This window comes from Aptenodytes patagonicus, chromosome 1, assembly GCF_965638725.1.
Source record: "Aptenodytes patagonicus chromosome 1, bAptPat1.pri.cur, whole genome shotgun sequence".
Taxonomy (NCBI): Eukaryota; Metazoa; Chordata; class Aves; order Sphenisciformes; family Spheniscidae; genus Aptenodytes; species Aptenodytes patagonicus.
In genome coordinates this window covers 188,868,411-188,880,561 of record NC_134949.1, presented here as the reverse complement: position 1 = coordinate 188,880,561, position 12,151 = coordinate 188,868,411, and the positions used below count along the sequence as shown (strand labels likewise).

Below are 12,151 nucleotides of genomic sequence, written 5' to 3'. Positions count from 1 at the left end.
GCTACAGGCAGGCAGGGCCCGCTCTCCACCGCCTCCCAGCCCCGCGGCGGCGGCACCACCACCACCACCACCGCCGCCGCCTCCTCCTCTGCCCTCATTCTTTCCCTTCTCCGCCATGGCTGCAGCGGCTTCCAGGCACGCAGCGAGACCCCCTCCCCTGCCGCCTTCCTCATCCCCGTAGCAGCCGGTCGCCGGCTTTGTTCGTCTCTCCCTGCGCCGCCTCCACCCCTTCCTTCCTTCCTTCCTTCCGCTCCCCTCTCTCCCTCCCTCCCCCGCCGGAGAGCTGGCCGGGCCGAGCGCCCGGAGAGGGCCGAGGGGCGGGGGAACGAGCGGGCCTCGCGTCCCTCCTCCGAGCGCCGGGGCTCCCCGCAGCGCCCGGCGGCTCTGCGCCGGCCCGGCCCCGGCGCCCCGAAGTTCTGTGGGTGAACGGCGGCAGGAGGCGCCATGGCCGACAGGACGAGATCGGCGCTCTCCCAGTCGGGCTGGTAAGTGGGGGCGTCCTCGGCTGCACCGCGGCCCGCCCTGCCGCCGGGGCCGGGCCGCCAGGCCTTGCCGGAGCCTGACCACCATCCTCTGGGGAGCAGGCCACCGGCCACGGCCGGGGGCAAGTACCTCTTTGCGGGTAATTCCGAGCAGCGGTGCGGGGTTTAGGGGTTTCTCCTGCTTTTGAAGAGTGCAGCGGTGAGGGGACCTCCCCCCCCCCGGCCCGAGCTCCGGGTTGGAGCCAGTCGCGGTGTCCACGGGAAGGGGGTGCCGCCCCCGCCCGTGTACTGGGGGCCTGTGCCCGGAGCGTCTTGTGCTCGTCGCGGGGAGCAGCTCTCGGCCCCTCTTAGTGGCCCGGCGGAGAGGGGCGCCCCCCGGCCCCGCTCCCGAGGCAAGCCGCCCGCCGGCGGAGCCGTGAGCCTCCCCAGGGGCCTGCGGGGGCCGGTGGGCCTGAGCAGCGGCGGGGTCCGGCAGAGGCTGCGCTGCGGCCTGCCTGCCTCCCCTTCTCCTGACTGCCTTTCCCCGAGGCCTGCCTCGGCTGGGTGTCGGCGATAGCAAATGCCAGGAGGCCTGGGACTTGCCGGTAGTTTTATTGTTTTGAATTACATTGCGTTCCTTTTCAGCAAGGAAGATAAGATGGAAAAAGTGGAGTTAAAGTAGGGTAAATACACACATAAGGCTTGAACCCGGGTATTCATGTTTTCTAGTCAGTCCTAATTGTTGGGCACACCATATCTGTTTTGGAACAATGTGTTTCAATGAGTTGTGCTTTTCAAATACCAAGTGCAAACTCTGTATCTCATTTGCTGCCTAGAGGTGTTTTGGCACTGTTGTCTGGAAGTTGATTTTTTTTTTTTTTAATTGATCAAAGTAATTCTCTTATTAGTCAACATTTAGTCTTTTTTTTTTTACTTACAAGTCTTTCACCAAAACAAAAACTCAATGCTAACTACCAAAACACAAAGCAACTTACTTTGGTTGTAATTGAGGAAAAACTCAAATTACCAGAAGCATTGTTATTTCCAATGGCATTTTGGGGATATTTCTATTCTGCTGTTTAACTTAGTGGTTCTCCTGGATTGTGATTTCATGTATGACTAAGTTGTAAAAGATTAAGACAGATGTCATATGGTTTAGAATAGAATAAACTATTTCAGTTGGAAGGGACCTACAGCGATCATCAAGTCCAACTGCCTGAGCAATTCAGGGCTGACCAAAAGCTAAAGCATGTTGTTAAGGGCATTGTCCAAATGCCTCTTAAACACTGACAGCCTTGGGGCATCAACCACCTCTTTAGGAAGCTTGTTCCGGTGTTTGACCACCCTTTTAGTAAAGAAATGCTTCCTAATGTCCAGTCTAAACCTCCCCTGGTGCAGCTTTGAGCCATTCCATGTGTCCTATCACTGGATAGGAGGGAGAAGAGATCAGCACCTCCCTCTCCACTCCCCCAGCTGTAGAGAGCAGTGAGGTACCCTCTCAGCCTCCTTTCCTCCAAACTAGACAAGCCCAAAGTCCTTACCTGCTCCTTATAGAACACTTCTTCCAGCCCTTTCACCGGCTTTGTTGCCCTCCTCTGGACGCATTCAAGGACCTTCACATCCTTCTTAAATTGTGGGGCCCAGAACCGCACACAGTACTCCAGGTGAAGCTGCACCAATGCTGAATGCAGCGGGATAATCACCTCTTTTGACCAGCTGGCTATACTGTGTTTATCTAGCTTTTACAGCGTTACTTTGTGATAATACTAACCAAATTGAGAAAATCAGTGTCTTTAGGTCTGTTTCAAAAATACTGTTCTAAGCGGTTCCAGAGTGCACAGTCCTGTGATTCTGACTATCAGTGAATGGAAAGAATCATAACTATTTATGCTAATTTTCATAACAGTAGCGTATTTAAAGGGAAGTTTTGACTGTAACTTAGAACTTACCCCCCTCCTCTTCCATACTTATTCCTCTCAGAAAAGGAGAAAGCTTTCTGTAAAAGTAATTTTTATTTTCATAGGGTTTTTTTCTTGCTTTCTATTGCCTATTCAAAATTTTATCACACAGTTTTCAATTGTTAGTTGTTTTACAACTTTGTCAGTTGAGTGAGTGCCGTTGGTAAATGGCTTTAAGGTTTTGGCAGTACAAATGTGAGGTGCCTCTGAAACGATCTGTTATTCCGCAGTGCTTGGCTCTCTCCTTGGGGGCATGTACTTTTGAATGGCTATAAACACTTGTTACTCTTGCAATACTGCAGGGTGTGAGCCAAAGACAGAGACTGAAAGACGATCGGGCAAGTAGTGCGCTGATTATCAGGTCCACTGGAATTTTGCCTTGACCTAGTTGCATTGGAAAGGGTAGTATGGAAGAGGGGGAAATAAATGCATATACTCTTGAGGAATGTGAGGTGGAGTGGAAAAAGAAATAATGCTTCAGAAATCTTGTTTAGCTAAATGTTCATGCACTTTAAAAAAATAAAAAATAACAGATATCCATGCTTTTAACTGTTTTGCTGTTGCTTTCATGCTTACGACTTTTCTCATATTATTAGTAGATCTTAAAGTTATTTACTAGACATATGAGTAAGCCTTCAGTGGTATTTAATGTAGTATATTTCTGACTACACTTGACTACACTGGTGGTTAAATCGTGTTCTGTACCAAAAATTGGTTGCCAGTGTTGCTGTCACCTCATGTCAAAATGGTATGTTTTCTAGTACAAACACGAAGCTGAGTTTATACGTTAAAATCTGTCCCCACTTAAACTGCAGAAGCACTGCTTGGCGTTTCAAACCAAGTAAGAAACTGTTGTTCTTTCATAGTTGCGAATCTGCTAGCTTGTAAGATACTGCCTGTACTGGTTGGATTTTACTATAACTTTCTTAAATCTTTAAAGATAAGAGTTAATATAGACATTTATGAGAATTTCTGCAATTAGTTTTTATTTTTTATGATTCTGAATACAAAGTAAAGTTATTTTTCAAGTAAAGCAGTAATGGTGTAGTTAATATAATATAGTAGTAGTAATATATATATTTTTTTCCACTAGGTATTGTAAGAGAGTCATCTGTTGTAAAATTGCCTGGAAATTTGTAATGTTTGCCTTTTAAGCTTGTTTCAGTATAGCAATTACGTTTTTATCCACTTTTGAAAGATGAAGTTACCCTGCCTAGGAAATGTAACAGCTAAAGCTGAGAATCTCTTTTTTTTTTTTTTTTTTTTTGGTGGTGGTGTTTCATGAAAATGGATAAAAGACCCCTGTAGTCTGTGTGCAGACTTGTAGTTTTTCTGAAGAGATGTCCTTGCAGCTGTCTTTAAAAGTATGGATTTTTTGAGGCTAGTTCTTTCATTACGCACTACACTGTACCTTGGAATGAGGTATTGGCTCCTACTTTAGAGATGAGATAAGGTATGTTTATATTATGTTGCAGTGAAAAAGATACTCTGTCTTGGAACAGAAGTTCTGTGTTAACTTTTTATTTAATTACCAGACACTTATGAGGAGGAAGGCTAAGGGGCGGAGAAAATTACGTTTTTGTATTGTTATAGTTACATTCATGAATTTTGGAACCAGTTTTCCAGCGTTCCCATTAAAATACAGACCTTAATGGAACCTGAGTTATTGAATCCAGTTTTCTTAGTAGAAGTGAAGTCCAGAAGGACTGCAGAATACATCCTCCTTATGTAAACAATAAATCACAGAACACCTCTCACTGGCTTGCAACAGAATTTTTTGGTTTTTTTGGAAGTCTCCCAGGTGGCATTTCACAAGAGAATATGACAAGCCAGGACCTCTTCAGTGTCCTAGATCTTTGCAGAACTTGGGAATTTATTACATGGAAATGCCTATACATTGTCAAAAATGGACAATATGCCGTGTCCTACAGCAGGTTTAGCCTGTGGTCCCACAGATCTCTGGTTTGGTGCCTGATTGATCTCTGAATGTGGGAAAGCAAGACATGCAAACTAAAGAATTTCTTAGTACGGATAAATGTACATGTGAGTTCCTTGTCAAGTAGTACAGATTTTCTTATTGCAGTGTGTGATGCCATAAAAATTAGTAAGTCTACGGCAAAAATATATAGTCTTGTAAAACTTCACATATTTTGAAGATTATGTAAACAATGTTCCGACTATGAACAGCCATTCCCAGAGATGAATAGGAATTGGAATTGTACTGGTTGTTTGGAAACAAAAGAATACTGCTTAGTAATCCATGAGAAAACCCTTATATCAGTGTCATTTTGGTTTTATGTACTTTGTAAGTGAAAACTATGTAGTTGGTGTATACCAAACTTTTAAACTGAGTTTTAGGTATTTCAGCAAGTAATGCACTGCATACTGGATAACTTGAGATTTAAGGCTGGTGTGTTCAAACTTGTTCTCCTGTAGGACTAATCATGTGATGTGGTCCAAGCTCTAAAGCACAAGCAGGTACGTGCCTGGAAACGCAGGGAAGTGCTCACAGGGGTGAATCGTAACACCTCTTTCTAAGAGTACAGCAGGAATTTGGCAAAGTGGTCAGTTCCAGGATCCCGCAAGATGATCTGCTTTTCCTACATGTTCTTTTGCTGTTCCACTGAAACGTCTTTGGAAAGCTCAGGTGAAATTGGTCCCTATGTACAGAGCAAGCCCAGGCTGGATACAAGATGTTCCTTAGACACAGGGATAACACAGTGATTCACAGGAGAGATGCATCTGTTTTGGGGTTCTTGATACTCCTTTTGTGATGTACGCCATTTTGTGAAGTTTGGTTGGTGCCGTGAAATCTCAAAGTGCCAGTACAAAACAAAATGCCGCATCATTGCATTTTTTGTTTGTTCAGGTATGTGCTTTACTGGATGGTCTGATTGGCTTGCATTCTTGCTGGATCACGAATAATGGGTAGTTAGAACCTGAATACTTTGTCATTTTCACTCTGAGGAGCAGAAAAGGTCCAGCATTTTACCTTCTGTTAAGGGAAACAAGCCCAAGAAACTAATACAGATGCTTTTTTTTTTTAAACTTTTTTTTTTAAAGAAGATGCTAGGTGGTAACAAATTACTGATACCAGATGGAATTGTCCCAACTTTTACAAGAAACTGATTTAGGGCTATAATTAATAGTTTAAAAAGGTACAAAGAAGGATAGCTAAAATAAGGAGATGGAAGGACGTAGGGGACTAATATCTTTGAAACCCCTCAATTTGCAGAAGAGAAAACTGAAGGGAGAGAACTTAGTGAGGTTTATGTAATCTGCAGGCAGTACATAAGATGAAAGTAGAACTCTTACTCACCAAATCCTGCAAGTTTATTGCTCACTGAATGCTGCAACACTAGAATTAGAGAGCACTTACCAAAGCTAGTAGCAGACTGGTTTGAAAATGGGTAAAATATTTGACCAAGGACCTCAACCAATTCCTTATTTGCCAAGGATAAAAGGTTATCCTGTGGATTAGTACAGTTGGTTAAAAGATGAGAAACTAGATAAATCAATGATTGCTTCATGATGGAAAAATGTTACCAGTAGATTTCTGCTGGGATCTAGGGGTTCATCATATTGAAAAATAATCTTAAGGAATTATAGTGTTGTGGCACCATAGCAGTTTGTTGATACATGAGGATTGGTAAAATCTAATCTGATGGGGTAGTTGCAGCAAAATCTTATGATACCATGGCCCAGTGCTTTCACATACAAATGTAGTTTGGTTTTGGTGAATGCCAAATGATGCTCATGCAGGGGAAAATAATGCAAACCTATCTACTCAGGGATGAGCTCTAAATTTGCTAATGTTACTTACTCAGAAAAGGGCAGTGGTTGGAAAGCTGTTGGGAATTGTTCACAAAGAATAAAATAATTGTTAGGACATTATGTATGTCAATGGTGTGTCCAAATCATTAACAGTGTGCATTGATGTAATCACCCTGGCACAGCAAAGGTTTCATAGACAGTGAAAGAGTGGATGAGAGGTGTGGAAGATCCTCTGTGCTGGAAAGATGAAGATCTTCAGTCTGGAAAACAGAACAATAAGAGGAGAGGTGATAGAGGTCTATAAAATCCGTAGATCATGACTAAAAAGTAAGAATAGCTACTTTTTTTAAGACAAGAATTGGGCTACCCAGTGAATTAAACCTGCTACCTGATGAAAACTAAAGTAGCTTTTCAAGCAATGTGTAATTAAATTGTGGAACTTAATTGCCACATGATATTGTAGGGCAGAAAAATGTAAGTGGGTTAAAATTGTAATTAGACAAAGTCAGGTAGGGATAGATGCACCAAATACTGAACTTTACAGTGGAGTTGGACTACCAGCTCTAAAACGGCTGAAAGTTAGGAATTATTCCAGATACTTCTAGATATTTGCTGTGTTTTACATTCTTTACCTGAACCATCTGCTTCTGTCCACCCTTGGAAAAAAGGGAACTGTGTTAGATAGACCTAGACTGCATAAGTAAAAGCAACGTTTATGTTCTTATTTTCAAGTTGTAGATAAGTGTCTTCACACTGTAGTTCTGCTGAAGAAGGGATTTTCTCCTCTTGATTGGAGGTGGGGGAAGAGGGAGTGGGAATTTGAAGAGAAACAAATAGGACTGTTGGAAACAGGACAGAGAGAAAAGACAAAGCAAGTGTGACAGTTCCCTATGCACTCAGTCTCAGCTGTGATTTCCACTGCCTTACTGTGGCTCAGCCTCCAGGTTTTCCTTAGTTGCTGGGAGAGACTTTTCCTTCTCTTGTCTTGTTATGCCAGATCTCAGATTGATTTATGCATCATCTTTGGGGACACAGACTTCACCTGCTGGTTTCTCTGAATGATCTCCTAGGAAGCTGAAGCACTAGTATGAGATGTCCTTGATTTATAAAATTGTTGCAACTTAGAGGGAAGATATTGCTACTCTGAACCCTTTACTCAACAAAGGGAAAAAAAAAAGAGAGGAAAAAAAGCTTAGTCTACTTGCAACACATCTAAGGCTGAGAGTCCTTTAAATTGTTACAGAACTTTTTTTAACAACCACCTTTTCAATGGCCTTAGTTTTCTTGATATAGTACATCTCAGGTTGGTTCTCTCCAACCAATAAGTTCTGCAGGAGTGTGTAGGCTTTCTGTAGCTAGTCTCCTTTTGGGAGTCCTTGGAGATTTCGAAGGTATTTAGTCTTGTTTTAGAAGTTATTTCCTTAGCCTTACAATTCATAGGCTTTGCCGTCTTTGAGATGCAAATTCCTTATTAGGACAAGTGTCACTTAATGTGTTTGACTCAATGATGTAGTTGTTTCCTTCTTTCTGCCCCTTTTTGTCCCCATGGTCTTTGACTGACCTTGTATTGAACAGTGCACATTATCTCCGAGATGGAGATGTCTGCTGAGTTTCATAATATTTTCTATCAATTTGTTTATTGGTAAGCTAATTGATATCATCACCTAAACATGGTGAATGGGTGGAGGTTGTTACGCGATTGTGATTGACCACTTCGGGCTGATTTACCTCTTCCCTCCCACAAATTTTGCTTCTAAAGATACTGTAAGCGGAGCATGTAAAAAGGTGATTTTGGTAGGGATTTGAGAGAAGGACTTCAGCAGCATGCAATAGCAGCATGTTTGATTATTATTTGCCCTTTCCAACAAACCCAAATGAACTTGCCAATAGAAGAGTGAGTTAATAAAAGCAGCAGGGTGTTTAGGAAGTATACATTTTCCTGATGGTCAGTATCTCTTACAATTTGAGCAAAAGTAAAAGTAGGTGTATTTTAAACTTGTGTGTTCCTGGAGATTTAAATTATTAGTCAGAAAGGCTGTACCTTCTAGAAAGTGGAAATTTGAGGCATTTGGAGTAGATGTTGGATATAGATGAACCAGGTCTAAGGAGAAAGCCCTTTGCAAAGATTTTGCATTCTGAAATCATGTTATGAGACTCTTGAGCAGATGGTTTTTCTCTCTTCAGTCTCTGTGTGCTCACACTCCTCAGACCCTGAATCCCTGAGCAGCAAGCTGGTGGGAGGGTAGCTGGTGATTTTGGAGTGAGGTGCTGTTGTCATTCATACTGATAACAAGCTGATATTCAGTAGGTTTTTATATGTGCATATTTTACATAAGTGTTACTGCTGGATAAAATACAGCTTAATGTAAATAATACATGTAGGAGTATGTAGAAGTATGAAGTTGTCCCGAAGCTTAACTTAGAATTACGCTTAGAAACATTGGATTTTAAATATCCTATACATTGGTTAATTTTTTAATAGATTGCTTATTCTGTGATAGTCATAATAATATAATTAAAATAAATTTAAGACTGATTGTCCAAGCTGTGCATATTGTTCATATTTTCAGGAGTAGTACATTTTCTACTACTTTAGAGCAAAAGGAGGATATTTAATTCTAATAACAATTCTAATACAGCTGACAGAAAGAAGGAAAGGCTTTTCTGGGGGATGAATGGTATGTGAATGTTTCTCATCACATTTTATGTACTTAATGTAACGCATAGCTGTGAGGTGTCAGAATTTAAGACGACTGGACAGCTCTAGGACTGATGTACAACCTTTGAGAGAGCTGCTTCACACATTTAAGGAAAAAGAAAGTTACTGGTTTAAATAATCTTTGTAAGATTAGTAATTAATTGAAGCATGATGGGCATTCTCACATTGGCATCATTTTGCGCTCTTCACTTTGAGAAAGGCAGCACAGGTACTAGAAATGGGAGTGATGGCCTTAACTGACAGCAAGCGAATACTTACTCTGAGTCAGAGAACAGACTGCTGAAATCGCTTCTTTGACAGAGTGCACATGTCGGGGGAGCGTGGTCAAGACTGGCTGCTTCTTTCCTGTTGTTTGTCTCATAGTGCTCCAGGAACGGCTAGGAGCTTCTTTTGCTGTATCATGCCTGAAAAAGAGCTGTTGAGGAAAGCCAGAGGAGGAAAAGCCATGTGTGTTCAGACAGCTTCAAGATACTCTCAGTGGCGTGGCAGCTGTGCCTTTGGCATGGCCCCAGCCTTAGAATATTTGTGTTCGGTTTAACGCTTTAGGGTGGCTGCCAACATTTTCCTGGGGAAATGTGAGTAAGAAACAGTATTCACAGCTTGTACCGGGGGGGGGGGAGAATTTCATTAGATGAAGAAAGAAAACCCTCCTCATTGTTGTGACTTTAGTATGTCGAATTGCTGTGGCCTGTTATGAATCATGGAGTAGCAAATCTTCTCAAGGAGCAAAGCATGCAAGAGCTCTTGTCCAATGCTTTCTGACTGCAGGGGCTGTTTCTAGCATCTGCTGTATTACAGCAGTGCTGCTTGGTGAAAGCTTATCTTATCAAAGTTTGGAGTTAGTGAGGTTATCTTAGGCACATCTCTGTGTGTTACCTGGAAAAGTTTGATATTTTTGCATCACAGCTATTACTGCCAGATAACAGTGTGTGTACTTATCACTAAATCTCTTCTATTAAGTGGTTGTAGAGACTCATGTTAACATTTTTTTTGCAATCTGCTGAAGTTTCACTCTGTTACATTCTTTTACTGTTGTAAAATACAGTATGTTGTTATCTTGATATTTAAATACTTATATAGATGTAAATCAGGATATACCATTAAAACACGGGCTAAAAGCATATGCTATCCAGGACCCTTACCAAGTGCATTAATAACATTATTTTCCCATTTTATGAAGATATGAAATCACTTATTTAGCTCTGATATTGATGGCAGTATACTGAATGGGGAAAATACAGCTTTCAACAACTAGATCATCTTGTTATGTAGTATTGCTTGCTAGAACAATAGAAATAGAAATTACCATTTATTATGGAAGCACATTTACACTTCTTTCTTTTGGTTGATGTTACCTTAATTACTGTTAGGGTCATTGTACAGTGGGAGTGGGGGAGACTTTAAAAGGCATCAGGGCAGTTAAGTTTACTAGGAGGTTCCAAGTACGTACATTTTTATTTGCTAAACTGTGATCCTGTATCCAAGACAGTTTTAAATACAAAGCAGAGATGCTGAATTCTCAATTACTTTCTAGAATGGTAACACTAATGAAGCATTACACTTTTCAACTTCTTAGAACACTTTCTGTTTTATAGTTGAAATTACTTGCAAGTGCTAAGGTTTTAATTTAACTGTTATTTGGAAGAGAGTGCAAGGGGACAAAAGTCCGCGAAGGAGCTGAAGAGAAGGTGGATGATTTTCAAGGGTCTGGTTCTGACTGCAGAGTAGTGATTTCTGAATGAGGCGTATTTTGTGTTGAAGTGATGAGCTGCTCAGGAATGCTGAGAGGATCCTTATGTAAAAAATATGATCCATCAAGCTGCTTTTCTTTCAAAACTGATTGTATAATGAGCACAGTCATGATTCTTGGTTTTAAAAACTTTTTCAGGGTTGTGTTTTTTAATTCAGATAAAATATACATGTACATCTGTGTAATACACATAAAATTATTGATAGACTTGAGAGTTGCCGTTCAGCTAGTCTAAGAAACCTGTTGGAGTTCTGCCTTGTGGCAAGTACTTGCCAAATTCCTCTGCAACTTTTCACTTGAGTGCTATCTGCAATGTTTTATCTATTTTTGATACAAAATTATATCAAATTTGTTTGTAACTATGAAAAGCAGAGTAAATGAAGGAAGTGTATGCATCAATGTGTATACTTAGTATTTTAAGCTAAACCAGTTTGGGTTTGTTTAATAGTTAAAATTGTTTTTGAATATGTAGCATATAATGATTTCAAACCATTTTTGTGTCCTTAAATAAAGTTAAGTATGTAACAATTTTAATTTATTTATTTTTTTAATGGCTGATGAAGTCTCTCACTGTCAAATTGGCCTGAAACTTTTCTTGCATACATTTCAGCGTTTCCTTTTGAAGAATTGGCTAAACTGGAGAAAACCACTGTGGAATGAGCAAATGAGGAAACAAGAAATTGGAGTGTTTTTTATGCTTGAGGTGTTGAGTTTTGTTAATCCACCAAGTTTTCAACCTTGATAGATACCTATTACAGAAATTCATGATTGATGCATATGATGATCTTGGACACTTAGGCAAAAAGATTGTCTGTTATGTGGTTTTTGAGATGGAAAAAGATTTCCTTGGACAATGCTGCTAAAGGTTTACCAGTATGTAATTTTCTCTAAATTTGGGAATGGGGAAGGGAAGGGAAGAGGAAACATCTCTCTAATCATTTTCATTACTCACTGTCTCTTCTGTTTTCTTAGTTTACATTTCAGTTCCTAACCTAACCATGTTGCCATATGATAATAACATGAAGAAATGGAAAAAGTCTAGAATAGTAATTGCTGTTATGTTCTAGCTATGATCATATTTTCTTCATGCTATAGCATTAGAGAGATGAACTTAGTGCATTATAACTGCAGAATTCCACTCTTAAATGTTTTCCAGTTTCTTCTTTAGGTTTGAGTTTGTAATTTTATTTTTTTTGTTTTCTGTGCAGAATAATTAGTGTTCCATTGTTGTTTGATTCTCAAGTTAATAACACAATTTTTATCTTCCAATCACAGTTAGTAATAACTGACTTCCCCCCTTCTCCTCTCTCCCCCCTCCCCAGTTACTGGCTGACCAGAAAAAAGTAATTTTCTGTCAGATGAAACGTATCTGTGGCTGACTTAGGGAGGAAAGGAAGTGAAAGCTTGAGTTAGAGTATCATTGAAAAAAAAAAAAAAACCAAAACACGGAGAATAAAGACCGTGTGTTGCTCTCCTGTTATGCATTGGC

General features: G+C 40.7%; 1 protein-coding gene across 1 annotated transcript in view; it reads left to right on the top strand.

Moving 5' to 3' along the window:
• Positions 1-283: 283 nt before the first annotated feature.
• TDRD3 (tudor domain containing 3) overlaps positions 284-12,151 on the top strand; it is a 121,038-nt gene continuing 109,170 nt past the window's right edge. The window contains exon 1 of the mRNA XM_076363119.1: positions 284-485. Coding sequence (XP_076219234.1) covers positions 445-485 — 41 coding nt within the window. The 5' untranslated portion in view covers positions 284-444. The remainder of the gene's footprint in view (positions 486-12,151) is intronic.